Below are 14509 nucleotides of genomic sequence, written 5' to 3'. Positions count from 1 at the left end.
GTTGCCAAATGTCTAGACGAGCTTTTATATGATGTTTCTCTCAATGATTAACTATGTTGACAAATTACAAAAAAAATTCATGTTATCGCTAAATGATCGATCTCTCAACTTTTGAAATTTATATTTGTATATTTGTTTGAAAAAGTAGTAATATATAATACTTCAAATAAATCAATACTACATTCCTCCCACAATTTTTACTCTGCAAATAACTTATTTTTTTAACTCACAAAATATTTATTAGTTGACTAAAAAATGTTTTCCTTCACTGAACACACTCTGAAAAGAAACGTCATGGTTGAATGAAGAACTCTCCAAAGTGAAATTTTTTTTCTTACAGTATTTACTTGAGGATTTTGTTTTGTTTCACATATTTTCATTTTATATTATTATTAACATATCAAATAACTATAACAAATAAGTATAACTCTGCAATTTCCTGCTCAAGATTTTCAAGTATTTCTAGAAAACTTCAATAAGAAATATTTAAATAATACTTAAATGGTAAGTAAAAGTTTTTATGTAAATATTAAAAAAAATAATTACAAAGTTTCACTAATTTGGAATAATTGTTTATTAATTCGTAGGCTCGTTATTTCAAGGAACAGGATATTGATGGTATGGGAATAACTTATTTTACTTTAATAAGATTGAGTTATCTACACTTTCTCCATATTTGGAAGTTGATACTTTCTAATTGCTTAATCCGTATACTTTCGATGAGTAACCTAATTTATCTTATCATTGCTAGAATTCCGTGAATGTTTTTACCTATTTGCCCGATCGGGACAGATAACTTCCCTCGATGAATTGACAGTAATTATGCGATCCCTTGGTTTATCTCCAACCATCCAAGAACTGATTGCATATTTAAAAAAGAAAGGAGGAAAAATGAGCTTTGCAGACTTTTTAGAAATTATGCATCAACATTCCAAAGTCGAAAAAATTCCTGACGAAGTCATTGCTGCATTCAAAGCGGCCGATCCGCAAAATACAGGAACTATATCTGCAAGGCAACTAAGAAATCTATTGCAAAATTGGGGAGAGGGCTTGTCAGTCCGTGAGGTAAATAGAAAATGATTACTTTGTAAACAATTTGTATTTGATAAATTAAAATCGTTCCCAGGTTGATAATATTTTCCGTGAAGCAAATGTGAACAACAACAGTATGGTCCGATATGCCGATTTCATAAAAATCGCTTGCGCTCCAGTTCCAGACTACTATTAAAGTATATTTTAACTTGATTAAAAGTAACTGCTTACGAAATATATACATTCCTTGACTTCAAATATCATTCAAGAATAAAACAAATAAAGCTCAATTTTATATACAATAGAAAACTGTATATTTCACTATTGTTTCAAAAAATGCATTGTATAAAAAGTTATACACGTTCTTTTTTAGTTGGCAATTGTAACCTCAACTTCTACGCCAGCTTCAATGTTGATTGAGGTGATCTTCTTTACAATCTCAGATGGTGAATGCAAATCGATGATACGCTTATGGATTCTCATCTGAAGAAGATAAATAAGTATAAGAATAAGTAAATGGTGTGAAAAACAGTTGAGCTAAATAATATTTACTGATATTTGCATTTGTAAAACTCAGAGAGCCATTTAGAATGAACAATATTTTAAATGGACTATGTGAGTGCGTTTTTTATGGGCAAGTATATTAATACTGAACGAAGTGTGATACATACATCTAAGCTCTATATTATATTTGCCATGCATTAAAGAATATTACAATAAATTAATTACCTGGAAGCGATCCCAAGTTTTGGAACCTTCACCACAAGGTGTTTTACGTGTGGTGATGCGTAGAGTCTTGGTTGGCATGCGTACTGGACCCTGAAATAAAAAATAATTTATTTATTTTAAAAACTTGATTAAACAACGGAAAACACGTGTAGCTTGAACATAAATATCTTTCTTTGCACAAAAACACTTAGAGAGATAATGTCCAATCCAAGCCAAATATATTATAGCACTAAAATAAAGACTAGGCTATGCTCATTATTTTAAGCAAAACCTCCAGGAAAGTGCAAATACAATTAAATATAAGCATGCCGTATGCTTACCTTGACACGCAGATTCTGGTTCTTGGCACTATTGATTAAATCACGGCACACATTCTCCAAAGAACGTACGTTCCTAGAAGTTAAAGTGATACGAATGCGGTGAACTGATGCAGAATCAGCGCCTTGGGGCTTTTCGATATCCTTAGGTACGGCAGACTGAAATAAACGAATTGAGGTTATACTAGTATAGTTACACGTGCCCACTTTTACATTGGAAATCTTAGCCGTTCTGTTGTAATAAATGCATATTATTGTCAAGTATGCATTATGTTAACAAAAGCGGATGAATGCAATGTTAAATACATACCATTTTAATAAAAAATCCTGGTCGAGATATTCAAATCTTTGACTATTGAACAGCGCTGAACCAGAGCTGAGAACGAAGTGAACGAGGAATAGGTTAGCATTCGTTGTGAACGAGATGCGGCGAATTGGAGAGATATCGATAAGTCGCGCAACCGATAATAATCAAAACACAATATTGGCATACGTCTTATTTTCTTGTTACAATTTTAATTAATTAATTCTGATTTTTTTACATAAAAAAATCGCTTTGAATTTAAAACGACTGATATGATGGTTATTCTTAAAATTGTCTGAAATTATTTCGATTTTATCGATAACAATGAAGAATATTCCCAGTATAGTGGTACTGCAGTTTGCAAGTTTTATAACTTATAAATGTTTTAATTATTTTCTAAACATTTTAAATTAGATATTTATATGTTACTTAAACATGCTTTAATTATTTTTTTACATCAAGAGAAAAAGGGAGATCTTTGGTTAAGAAAAAAAAGTATTTGCATCGTCTTTTAAAAATATATGCTTTGTTTTGTACTTAATAAACACACACAAACAGAAAGTAAACAGGACTTTTTGAATTTCAGCGATTTAATTTCTATGTTTAGCGCCCTGGTGGCATACCATCTATATGTCGACAAATATATGGAATATATGCGTTAGAATCTGCTATCTTTATCGATTGTCCAGTCAGAATTTCATGACATTTCATCGATCATTTAACACTGAAAATGCTCAGTTATTGCGTTTTGAGTGTCAATTTGCTTGTGTTATCGGTGCGAAAATGAGCTTCGAATAAAGAGCCAACATTAAATTTTGTTTTAAATTGGTAAAACTTTTACCGAAACGTTTTAATTGATGAAGAGCTTATGGCGATGATTGCTATCCCTTAGCAGAGTGAACGAATGGTTTCAACGTTTTCAAATTGGTCGTGTGGACATAATTAACGATCAACATGTGTGCCAATCAAAACGTGATCACCGGAAATTCCATCGAAACTTGAATTCATAAAAATCAGCCGTAATCATCATTGAAATTCATGAAATGGAATTGAACATCTCGAAACATCGATTTAGAGCATTTTTAACGAACGTATTGTCCACAAAGAATTTGTTCCACCCGGCCAAAACGTTAATGCGGTATTCTACCTTAGAGTTCTGAAGCGTTTGGTGTGCCGTCTCATCGATCGACGCTTATGGCCGATTATTTGACCAAAAATCACATTTTAACCATTAACCACTCCTCGTATTTACTTGATATGGCACCGTGCGACTTCTTCCTTTTCGGAAAAACGAATTTGCCCATGAAAGGAAAGCCTTACGCAGACATGGAAGCCATTCAAAAGGCTTGCATCTGTTGTTGTTTTAACGGATTCTCAGTCCCCGTTAGGATGGTAAGGGTTATCTGTGTTGTCGTCGAAGTCATCTAACGGGAGGCCCAGGAAACGTGCTGTTTCGACGGGACCGGACCAAAGGAAAAGGGTGTTAGATGAGTAGGGTTGTCAATGGTAGTCAAGGAAAGACCTCTTGAAGCTCCTACGTGGTGGTTCCACTCCAAGCAGGTGTCTGATGTAGAAGTTAAACAGTAATGGGGAGAGGACACCACCCTGTGGAACCCTCTGTTTAATTCTTCTCAGTTTAGATGTTTCACCTCGAAATATTACGGATGATTTGACGACCGCTCAGGTAGTTCATGGTCCACCTTTTGACTCCTAGAGGAAGCGTAGTTTTCTCAATGTCCTGCAGTAGCGTTGTGTGGTTGACTGTGTCAAAAACTTTTGACAAGTCCAACGCTACGAGGATCGTTCTCTCATAGGGTGGTTTCTGGTTGAGGCCAGGAACTATCTGAGTGTTTATGACGCTAAGTGCTGTGGTGGTGCTGTGCACTTTTCGGAATCCATGCTGGTAGCTGGCTAGGCTAAGGTGGTGTGTAAAGGTCGGAAGTAGCAAGGCCTCAAGTGTCTTCACTACTAGGGAGAGGAGAATTATCGGACGATAGGACTCCCCTTTGTTTGCGGGTTTCCCAGTTTTTAGTAGTGGGACCACTCTTCCGACTTTCCACACATCGGGTATTTGAAGAGTGGTCAGCGACAGGTTGAGGACCTTGGTAAAATAGCTTACTCCTGTCGAACCTAGATGCTTTACCATAAGTATGTGGAGTCGATCAGCGCCAATGGACTTAGAAGATTTCGATTTGTTGATGACATTCTGAACCTCCTCATGAAAGTAAGTGGCGCGCAGTCGTTTGGCATTTTGCGCAGCCGTCAGTTAACACATCGCTTGGTTTTGTCTACCGAAGGGTGCAGTGTAAACTGCCGGCTGAAATAGCTCGGACTCTTCCTATGTCCGTAGAAATGGGTAGAGCATTGAAGGTGCTCTCAGTAAATTCTGTGAAGCCGACCCAGTTAGCTTTGTTAAAGTTAACGAAGGTACGGTTGTCCACAGAAACAAATCAAGAGGTTTTTCGATCGAGATAATTATGGGCAGACCATCTGCCATGCGAGAGTTAGCATAGGTCGCTAGGTTATGCTATTTATCAGACCACCACTAGTAATGGTAATATCGGGAGAGCTATTACAGGTGCCCATAACTCTGGTGGGGGCTTCGTCATTCATTGTGCAGAATGTGGAATCGTCAATCTGTTCCGCCAGCTCCATCCCCCTACGATCGTTTGACAGGCAGGAATGATCAAAGATCGTGGTGCGTGTTAAAGTCGTCTAGTACCAGACGGTTTTCACCATGAAGTAGCGCGCCTATATTCGGGTGATATCCTATAAGGCCTGATCGGATAGATATATCCTGACATTCTAGGGTAGTATCCCTGCGGTCGATGTCTTCATCGATTAGACGATACTGCACGCTACGCCACCACCATTATCTTGCTCGCGATCTTTACGTATTACGTAGAAACCGACACAACACAGAAGATCTGAGCGGCTGTTTAGTTTGGTTTCTAGGACCGCAGCTATCGATACACGTTCCCGATTCATATGTGCAACCATCTCCTCGATCTTACTCTGGAGTCCGTTGCAGTTAAATTGAAGAACGCGGGTTTGTCGCGGGTGTCCGTGGGTGATCCTGGGGCCGAGGGAGTGGCGTGTAGGTGGTGTTTGTTGCAGCTGCAGAACCCGCAGGGGCGGTTGTCGCACTGGGGTGTTGGTTGCCGACGCCACTGTTGTGTGTTGCGGGGGCAGACTCCTGCAGCATGGGGCAACGTACGACACACTCCACTCACGTGTGGTGCGCAGGCCGGAACAGACTGTGCGAGGAACCAAGAGTTGCTGATTGGTTCTCGCACGAGGATTGGAGCGGGATGAAGGTTAGGGGGGGCAAGTATATTACTAAAAATTTTTTATGTTAAAAACTATAATTAAAAAGTTACAAATTGAAAGGAAAATAATTATTTAAAGAGAAAATACTTTATTCTAAGCGAATATTATGTTCATAGCTGTTGTTTTCATCTAATTATTCAGCAGGGTTGTTAGTTAGGTAAGTTTTATATTAATTTTTGGGAAATAGTCTGAGATCTTCATTCAGCAGCAAAAATTAAAACCAATATTTAAGGCTGTTTATGTTATCAAATATGTGTGTATGCAGGTATACAAGCAGAATAAATTGTTAAAATAAAGTCGTGTCAACGTAACCGGAACGGACCCGGCCAAAGACATTCTTCAAAATAATTTGAGTGTTGTTTTCTACCGCTACAACAACAATAAACTTGATAATCTTATACATATATGTATTTACACCCAACCCGATAATAAGTTATGAACTAAGAATTAATTCAGACAAGTATTTGTATTATTTTATATTTATATGTATTTTTACAAACAATAATACATTTAAAATATTATAGTACAACTTTTGATTTCGCATCTTTTAAGGCTCGTTATGATAAATTATAAAAAAGCACATTTCTTAATTAATTTCAAATACACTAAAGACTTTTAACATTACACTTTGTAGTTCGCTCTATTGCATCTGCTTTTCTTGAGTTTCGACTTTTGTGGGTTAGTATATAATAAATTTCTAAGTTTAAAGTGATAATATAAGTATGTATATCAAGTAAAACTCAAAACAAAATATTTTTATTAACATAATCCTTAAAATTCATTAAAGTACACAATCGGAGTTTCTGTGCAGTTGACAAAGCCAATTATGCAAAAACACAAGTTTCGTGTTAAAATTAGTGGATGTTAATTATAGACTCACGACCTTTGCCAACTCCAACCCATTGTACTGGTACACTCAGCTCACTTTCTAGGAAACGTACATACTTTTGTGCATTTTCAGGCAACTCCTTAAAGTTGCGTATATGTTCAGTGCTCTCTTGCCACCCGGGCAGTGTTGCGTATTCAACAACAATTTCGCCCAATTCGGCAATTGTGCCGGGGAAATGATCCAAAGTTTCCCCATTAGCGCGTTTGTAACTATAAAAAAATGTTTAACAAATTTGTTACCCATTTGCAATGCAAGCTAAATCGTTGTATACTTACGCAACAGCCACCTTGATCTCTGGTAAAGTATCAAGTATATCAAGTTTCGTTAAACAAATGCTTGTATAACCGTTTACAAGTGAGGTATATTTAAGTAACGGAATATCTAACCAACCACAGCGACGTTTTCGTTTTGTTGTAACACCAATTTCGGCACCCTTTGTCTGGAGCAGCTCACCAATTTCCTAAATACAAAAAAAAAACGGGAAATAAAAATTAAATTCCATACGAATGTATTGTAAATACCTACATTAATTTGTTCGGTGGGGAACGGACCATCGCCTACACGAGTGGTATATGCTTTAACGACTCCAATAACATCACCAATAGTCTGAGGTGGTAGACCCAGACCAGTAAGTACGCCACCTATACTGCAATTGCTGCTCGTTACGTATGGATAAGTGCCAAAATCAATATCCAACATAGCGGCATTGGCACCCTCTACCAGTATCTTCTTGCCTTGGCGCAATGCAGTGTGAAGGAAACAAATGGTGTCTTTTACATAGGGCCGAATCTTTTCCGCATACTCCTTGTATCGCGCTAACTCAGCTTCAACGTCGATATTAATAGAAGGGAAAAGACGCAAATGTGTTGCAACAATCGATTTAAACCTGAAATTGCATTTTTCTTTTATAACAACATGTTTATAAAAGATATAAAAGTAAATACTTTTTGGTACTTACTTATCAGTGAAGATATTGAAATCACCCAACAATTCGCCTACGCGAATGCCATTACGTGTAGCCTTGCTGGAGTAAGCCGGACCAATACCTTTCTTGGTGGTACCGAGCGATTTGCCACCCTTTTCGGCCTCCTGCATACCATCCACCAATTGATGGAAGTCAAAAACCAAATGCGCGCGATCCGAAATAATCAAGCGATGTTCGAGCTTTTGCAAACCCTTTGCCTCATTTTTAGATAATTCTTCGAAGAGTGATGGTAAGTGGATGACAACACCGTTGCCTATAAGTAATTAATAAAATTTGCATTATAAACACATACATACATACATATAAATGAAATTAGCCAGAAGTTGTTTATGAGAATATTTTATAACGCAATAAGTTTCACTTTAAAACCCAAAAAGTCCACGGCAGCAGAACTTAGAATTCTGTAATGCCGGCCTTACAAATAAAAAATATGTGATATCTGAATTATCAAAAACACAAGCCTACGAGTGGTACAATGCCTTTAAAGACGGTCGTTGAATACATGCCTCGTTCTTGTCGACCTTCGACCTCTCCAACCGATGAATATTTTAAAAAAGTGAAGGATATGGTGCTTGAAAATCGTGAGGTAAATGCTAGAGAGATGGCAAGAGAGCTCAAATTTCAGATCGATATCTCAAAAAGCAGAGGGACCAGCTCGCGTATATACAGATAGACATACGGACTTGCTTAAATCAACTCAGCTCGTCATGCTGTTCATTTATGTAATATTATATACCCTCTTCTGGGCATAAAAAATAATTAGTAATAATTAAAACAGTAACAGGGTGGTGAATTACTATAACTTTAACTATACATAGTCTTGTGACATTCGCCGACAGCGCCGCTTCAAGTTGAATAAAGCATCGATTAAACATTTTGAAATAAAGTGGTTAATCTTGCGAACAATTACTCATGCAAAGATCATAAATATACAAACCCATGCACAAACAAAATATGTATGTAACGTGTTGATGTTTGCGTTTTTCTGTTTATAAGTCCCACAAATTCAAATCAATGCTGATTCCTTTGCGTGTCAAATGATAATTTGTCGTTGCGAAAAATGATTAGCTTGCCGAAATAACTATAGCAATTATGAAATTATCCCTAACTATGCTTTATTATAAATATTTATATATGAATAAATTAAAGTGGCAATAAACGCATTTATAGTATTTGTGTAGTTAAATCTGATATGTGTTATCTTCTACAAATTTCTTGAGAAAAGATAAAAACACTGATAGCTCGTATTGCTGAAACAAGAATAAAAACATGTACATGTACTTTGTCCTACAATTTCGTGATTACCCTTCAAAAGCTGTAAATATGTACGTACGTATACATGTTTGCGTTTATTAGATAAAAAGTGCATTTCGGCAAAAAATGTGCTCGTTTTGGCCGTGACCGTAAACTAATAGAATAGCCGACACAACTCAGAATCACTCTTGAGATGCTACATTCACCTAGACTGTATGTTGGCCACATAGTACATACACATTTAAATGTAGATGTATATTTATTTTTGCTTTCCATTGAAGTAACGTATGCAGAATGAGTGTGTGACTAGAAGAGGCTCTTGCCAACTTTTTTCAAGAGCAAATTTTATAAGAGGGACGTACGAAAGTGGCGATGTTGTTCTTATACATATGTATATCTTATATTAGTTACAAATACTAACTATTATACTTTTACATACTCGATAATTTACTTACCAATCACAGATATACACTTCTCATTTACAATTCCACTAGGCAGCAAATGAAAATCAAATTCAGTGCCATTAGCTACAACGGTGTGTCCAGCATTATTTCCGCCCTACAAAAGATATGAATTTATATTAAGAAATATACTCGTATATTATATTATGTATAATTTAAAGACTTTGACGAGCATACGTATATAAATGTTGGTATGTGTGTGTATGCATATGCACTGTTCCCATGCAAAATGCGAAAATAAAATAGTATAATTATTATTTATCTTAAGTTTTTGCGGATTGTTAGAAAGAAAGTGCATGTATGTACATACATATGTACATATGTATATGTCCATAATTAATCATCATTCAAAGGTTTAATGTGTACATAAAATAAATTAAGTACAAAATATTTACCTTCTAGTAGATATACTAGGATTAAGCGATGTAAGAACTCATATTCCTATTATATTTGAACAAATGGAGGAGTATAAATATGTGCACCGAATTATGTGGACGATTTGTTGAGTAGAAAAAATCATAAAATTTGAAATTAGGCGGAACAGAATATAATATAATGGGACATAAGTTTGCCGTTGAGGCAATGTGCTCCCTATTTTGCCAGTATCTATCTCTGTCTTCTTCTTTTCCTTGAGGACGCATCGCGGCAGAAAACTACCTTAATTTGGGGAATGTTGCCGTGTTGACAACCCATGTGTAGAAATAAATCCGGGTTTGATCCGGTTACGTAGATTCTATCGTTTGCGAAATTCAACAAATATAACAACAACAGTAGATGTACTATATGTTGAGGAGATAGTCCTTGAAGGGAGAATCACGGAATTTTTGTGCACTAAAATTTAACATGTCTATTAGCGCTCGCCCGGAAATAGTCTAATCTACTAAAGGAATAGATAAAATATGTATATACATATGTATGTTAAACTAATGTATACATATATATATATATATAAGCATACATAAACATTGTTTGGCACAAGTGCAAAAAGTACTAAAATTTGTAGTTTGTATATATTTATATACATATGTATATGTATATGTATATGTACATATGTACATATTTCAACGAACCATGAGCCCCGCACTCATATAACTCTTGAAAGTACATACATATAGTATATGCTTACGTATCATTCATTATATGAATACATGTTTATATATTTATACAAAAAAAATCATAATTTTTAAAAGAGCATCTCAATAAAATGCCTTAGTACAAATTGTATTTCCAAATAATTAAATGAAAAATTTGCTTCTTTCACACTGAACTGCTATTATGTTTCTATTGTTGTATCATTAAGTTATCAGACTTAGACAGAGTAGTAATGTTTATATAGAGATCGTGCATTCACCCGTGAAGCGACTCTAAAGTTTAATTCTTCAAGTTAACACATAAAATGTGTACATACACACTAGAGCACTGGTCTTACGACATATTAATTTTTAACCGCTTATTTATTGTACGTAAATGTGTGTACATACATGTATAATTGGTTACAGAAATTTCCATACAGTTTACAAAGGTACAGAATATGTACGTATTTATATATTTATGTACATCTGAATATGTATGAGCAAATATATATAGGAATATGGCTAGATAAGATAAATGGTGTTAATTATTTACTCGCCTATAAATGAGTGTTAACTATCAGTTTTATGTAAGAACACTCCTGCACTTTAAAACTTGTAACCATTTGGAAGCAACATAGTTTCCAAAGAAATATGCTCTATTTTGAATTTATTATTAATCAATTAATTAGAACTAATTAATTATACACATATATTTAGTGTAATAACTTTACTAAAAATGTAAACAAGACATACTAGTTTTAAGCAATTACTAGCGCGGTAATATATACATATGTATATGTATGTATGTAGATTGCTTTCATATGTAGAAGTAATTAATAAGAAGAAATACGAATGATTGTGTGTGCATACCATCCAGGCGAGCTACGCGACAAAATGGAATCACAATTGTCGGTTATTCACCAACTCAAAGTCAAATAGAACGCAAAACTATGTGTTATGTAAACATTAAAACGCCAAAAACACAAGTATAGAAAATTTTGCTGAAGTAATCATGCGTATCCAATTTGTGTATGTGTTTTATGAATGAATGCTGTGGTAGGCTGTGAACAGATTGCCACACACAAGGGAACGGGAACTATTTCATCAGAATTAACAAATATTACTCGGTGAATTCTCAAGTATAGGCTTGATAATATTCCAAATATGAACAAGTGACAATTATTTAACTTTTATTATCGTTTTCCGCGTGACTTGTATGCCGCTGCAGTACAATGTGTATTACTCACCTGACACCTGCAAACAATGTCCACTTCCAGCGCTAGCATATCGACAACTTTGCCCTTGCCTTCATCGCCCCATTGAGCTCCTAGCACAACTCCAACCTTGGATTTGTACATGTTGAGACGTCCTTGATGTAATGTCTCATAGTTACTCCCGTTCACAACACTGCTACTGGACTCCGTCATCTTCACACGTTTGGTCGGCGTCGGTGGCGCTATTTTGGTAGATATTCTGCAATCGACCGAAAATACACAAATCCCGATCACTGTCACGAACGTACCCTAAGTACTTTTCTCGACACAAGCAAAACTTGTAAAGAAATCACAGGGAATAGAAAAGCACATTTATCGGTCCATTCAGAATGTGTGCGTCAGATGTCAGCTGTCACTTGTCAAGCATAAGCATGCGTACTTGACTTTTTATAGTAGGGTTGTCAACACTTATTACCAGAGAATTGCCCTCATTGGCAACAATTTGCGAGGCACTTTTCGTGGTAGACAAGGTAATCAATATTATCATCATATCTAACAATTTTTGGTAACAATCATAACAGATATTTAGTATAAATACAAACAGCTTGAGGTATTACACATTTCAATGCATTTCGAAATGTTTTGGGCAAAATGTTTTATCAACCACTATTTAAACATTTTCCATTTTCGATATCTTAATAAATTACTTTTGGAGTATATATATATATATAATTATTTTTCAGTCATATACAGCAGCTTTGATTACCCTTTTCTACAATCAACTAATTTCCATATTTTTTTCATATTATTTTAAGTTCTGCCTAAGATAATTAATTGTTTTTACGAAATCTTTACTTCTATGAACACAATTTTGAAGGTTCCTTCTAATGATTTAATTTTAATTAGCCTTGCTACTTTCAAAATCACGTCATAAAATATTGCAGCATGCCATTTTTTAACTGGCAATAAATATGGCAGCAACAACTACCTTAAAAGAGCCTTCAATAGCAACTTGTATATACGTTGAAATTAATTTAATTTTAATGTGTTAACGTCGGCTCTTTAGAATTTATTTATTTAATAATTAGAGATAAACATTTCACTTTCATTTGCCAAAAGCTTTAATTTTTTACTTATTGGCACACAACCCACAGCACAGAAAAATGCTTGGCATCCCTGCAAAAAATTAAGTATGTGTGTTTAACCATTAGAAGTCGCTCTTGACAAAACCTATTTGGGTTATGCCATTAATAATAAAAAGAATTTCACATCTATAGACGCGTCTGGTTTTGCTATTTATTTTATTTGGTGCAGTTTCCTTTAGTTTAATATGGATTCACCTCATGCAGTTTGTCAATTGTAAGTATTTATACTCTGTAAATTTTCTAGTTTTAATTTCTGTTTTGTTTTCAGCTGCGAAAAGGTTGCATTTAAATATACATGTCCAAAATGCAATGCGCTGTATTGTTCTATCACTTGCTATAAGACTCCAGAACACTTGAAATGTACAGAAGCATTTTATAAATCCTGTATACAAGAAGAATTATCATCGGATAATCGTAATGACGTGAAGAAAATATATGAAATATTAAAAAGCCTACACGAGACAGACGCTGGAATAGAGCATGATTTTAACGCAGAAAAAACAGAAAGTGATTTGGATGAGGATGATATTTCTGATGATGGTGATAACGATGGCAGTGATGATTACGATGAGGAAGATCTTGAAGATATTGCTACACGTATGCAAAATGTTGATATAAATGATGCGGACGAGGTCTGGGAACATTTGTCAATGAGTGAGCGTGCTGAATTCAAAAAGTTAATTGAGAACAACAAAATAATGGATTTAGTGCCAGAGCATAAACCGTGGTGGTCTTTAAAGAAAACAAAAATAATGGAGATGAATAACACCAATAATGATACTCTTGTACCTGAAATTGAAAAAAATATACCAAAATTTTCAAGTATTTTTAGTAAAGCGCCATCACCGTGTTTGCATTATAATTTATGGAATATATTGTGCTCATATGCAGCGATGGTGCGTCACTTCAATGGTGAACACTCTACAACCCCAATTGAAGCTGTTGCACATTTGGTAAATTTAAGTTTAACTTTAAAATTTGGAACGAATTTTGAGAGTGTTGACAATGCTCTAACAACTGTAGAAATTGAAGCGCTTAATACGAAAGATGTTGGCCTAGGCATGTCAGAAAATTTCGAACCAACTTATTCGATGGCATTATGCTCTCTATTAAAACATGATGCTGAATCCTTAATGTCGTCCTGTCATAACAAACTAGCAGCACTTAGCGACATTTACCATTTAATAAAGAAGGCCACAAATCATTTAAAAATAAGTGATTCTAAAAAAGACGGTGATTTTTTCAAATTATTCGCCGTATGTAACGGAAGTGTTATGCTGGATCGAAAAAAATTATTACATTTAACAAAAAAAATCCAGTTTTTATTATCATACGTTAATATTGACAATGAAGAACTATTTGAAAAGAACAATAAAAAATGATCTGAATACTTATAAATATAAATATTTGAGTACATTTGTTTTGAATACGTTTGATTTGTAAATAGGTGTGAATGGAAAACTGTAAGATTTGAATCCATATTTTTTTATTAACTATCGGGTGATTTTTAAGAGCTTGATAACTTTTTTAAAAAAAAACGCATAAAATTTGCAAAATCTCATCGGTTCTTTATTTGAAACGTTAGATTGGTTCATTTTGAAGATAATTTCATTTAAATGTTGACCGCGGCTGCGTCTTAGGTGGTCCATTCGGAAAGTCCAATTTTGGGCAACTTTTTCGAGCATTTCGGCCGGAATAGCCCGAATTTCTTCGGAAATGTTGTCTTCCAAAGCTGGAATAGTTGCTGGCTTATTTCTGTAGACTTTAGACTTGACG

General features: G+C 34.9%; 4 protein-coding genes across 4 annotated transcripts; 2 read left to right on the top strand and 2 right to left on the bottom strand.

Moving 5' to 3' along the window:
- The first annotated feature begins 327 nt into the window (after positions 1-327).
- Positions 328-1341, top strand: LOC126751002 (calmodulin-like protein 4). Its single transcript, XM_050460896.1, has 4 exons — positions 328-504; positions 588-618; positions 752-1065; positions 1127-1341. The coding sequence occupies exons 1-4, from the start codon at positions 502-504 to the stop codon at positions 1226-1228; spliced, it is 450 nt and encodes a 149-aa protein (XP_050316853.1). The 5' UTR covers positions 328-501; the 3' UTR covers positions 1229-1341.
- Positions 1319-2506, bottom strand: LOC126751003 (40S ribosomal protein S20). Its single transcript, XM_050460897.1, has 4 exons — positions 2389-2506; positions 2082-2237; positions 1762-1851; positions 1319-1515 (listed from the first exon to the last, which is right to left on the bottom strand). Exons 1-4 carry the CDS (start codon positions 2389-2391, stop codon positions 1402-1404), a joined length of 363 nt encoding a protein of 120 aa, XP_050316854.1. The 5' UTR covers positions 2392-2506; the 3' UTR covers positions 1319-1401.
- A 3653-nt stretch (positions 2507-6159) lies between these two features.
- On the bottom strand, positions 6160-11975 carry LOC126750966 (adenylosuccinate synthetase). Its single transcript, XM_050460842.1, has 6 exons — positions 11622-11975; positions 9296-9398; positions 7560-7839; positions 7127-7487; positions 6877-7061; positions 6160-6810 (listed from the first exon to the last, which is right to left on the bottom strand). The coding sequence occupies exons 1-6, from the start codon at positions 11799-11801 to the stop codon at positions 6567-6569; spliced, it is 1353 nt and encodes a 450-aa protein (XP_050316799.1). The 5' UTR covers positions 11802-11975; the 3' UTR covers positions 6160-6566.
- An 824-nt stretch (positions 11976-12799) lies between these two features.
- LOC126750970 (zinc finger HIT domain-containing protein 2) lies at positions 12800-14137 on the top strand. Its single transcript, XM_050460849.1, has 2 exons — positions 12800-12947; positions 13002-14137. Exons 1-2 carry the CDS (start codon positions 12919-12921, stop codon positions 14113-14115), a joined length of 1143 nt encoding a protein of 380 aa, XP_050316806.1. The 5' UTR covers positions 12800-12918; the 3' UTR covers positions 14116-14137.
- The last annotated feature ends 372 nt before the right edge of the window (positions 14138-14509 follow it).

This window comes from Bactrocera neohumeralis, chromosome 2 (genome assembly GCF_024586455.1).
Source record: "Bactrocera neohumeralis isolate Rockhampton chromosome 2, APGP_CSIRO_Bneo_wtdbg2-racon-allhic-juicebox.fasta_v2, whole genome shotgun sequence".
In the NCBI taxonomy this organism is placed as follows: domain Eukaryota; kingdom Metazoa; phylum Arthropoda; class Insecta; order Diptera; family Tephritidae; genus Bactrocera; species Bactrocera neohumeralis.
This window is presented reverse-complemented; position numbering and strand designations above follow the sequence as displayed.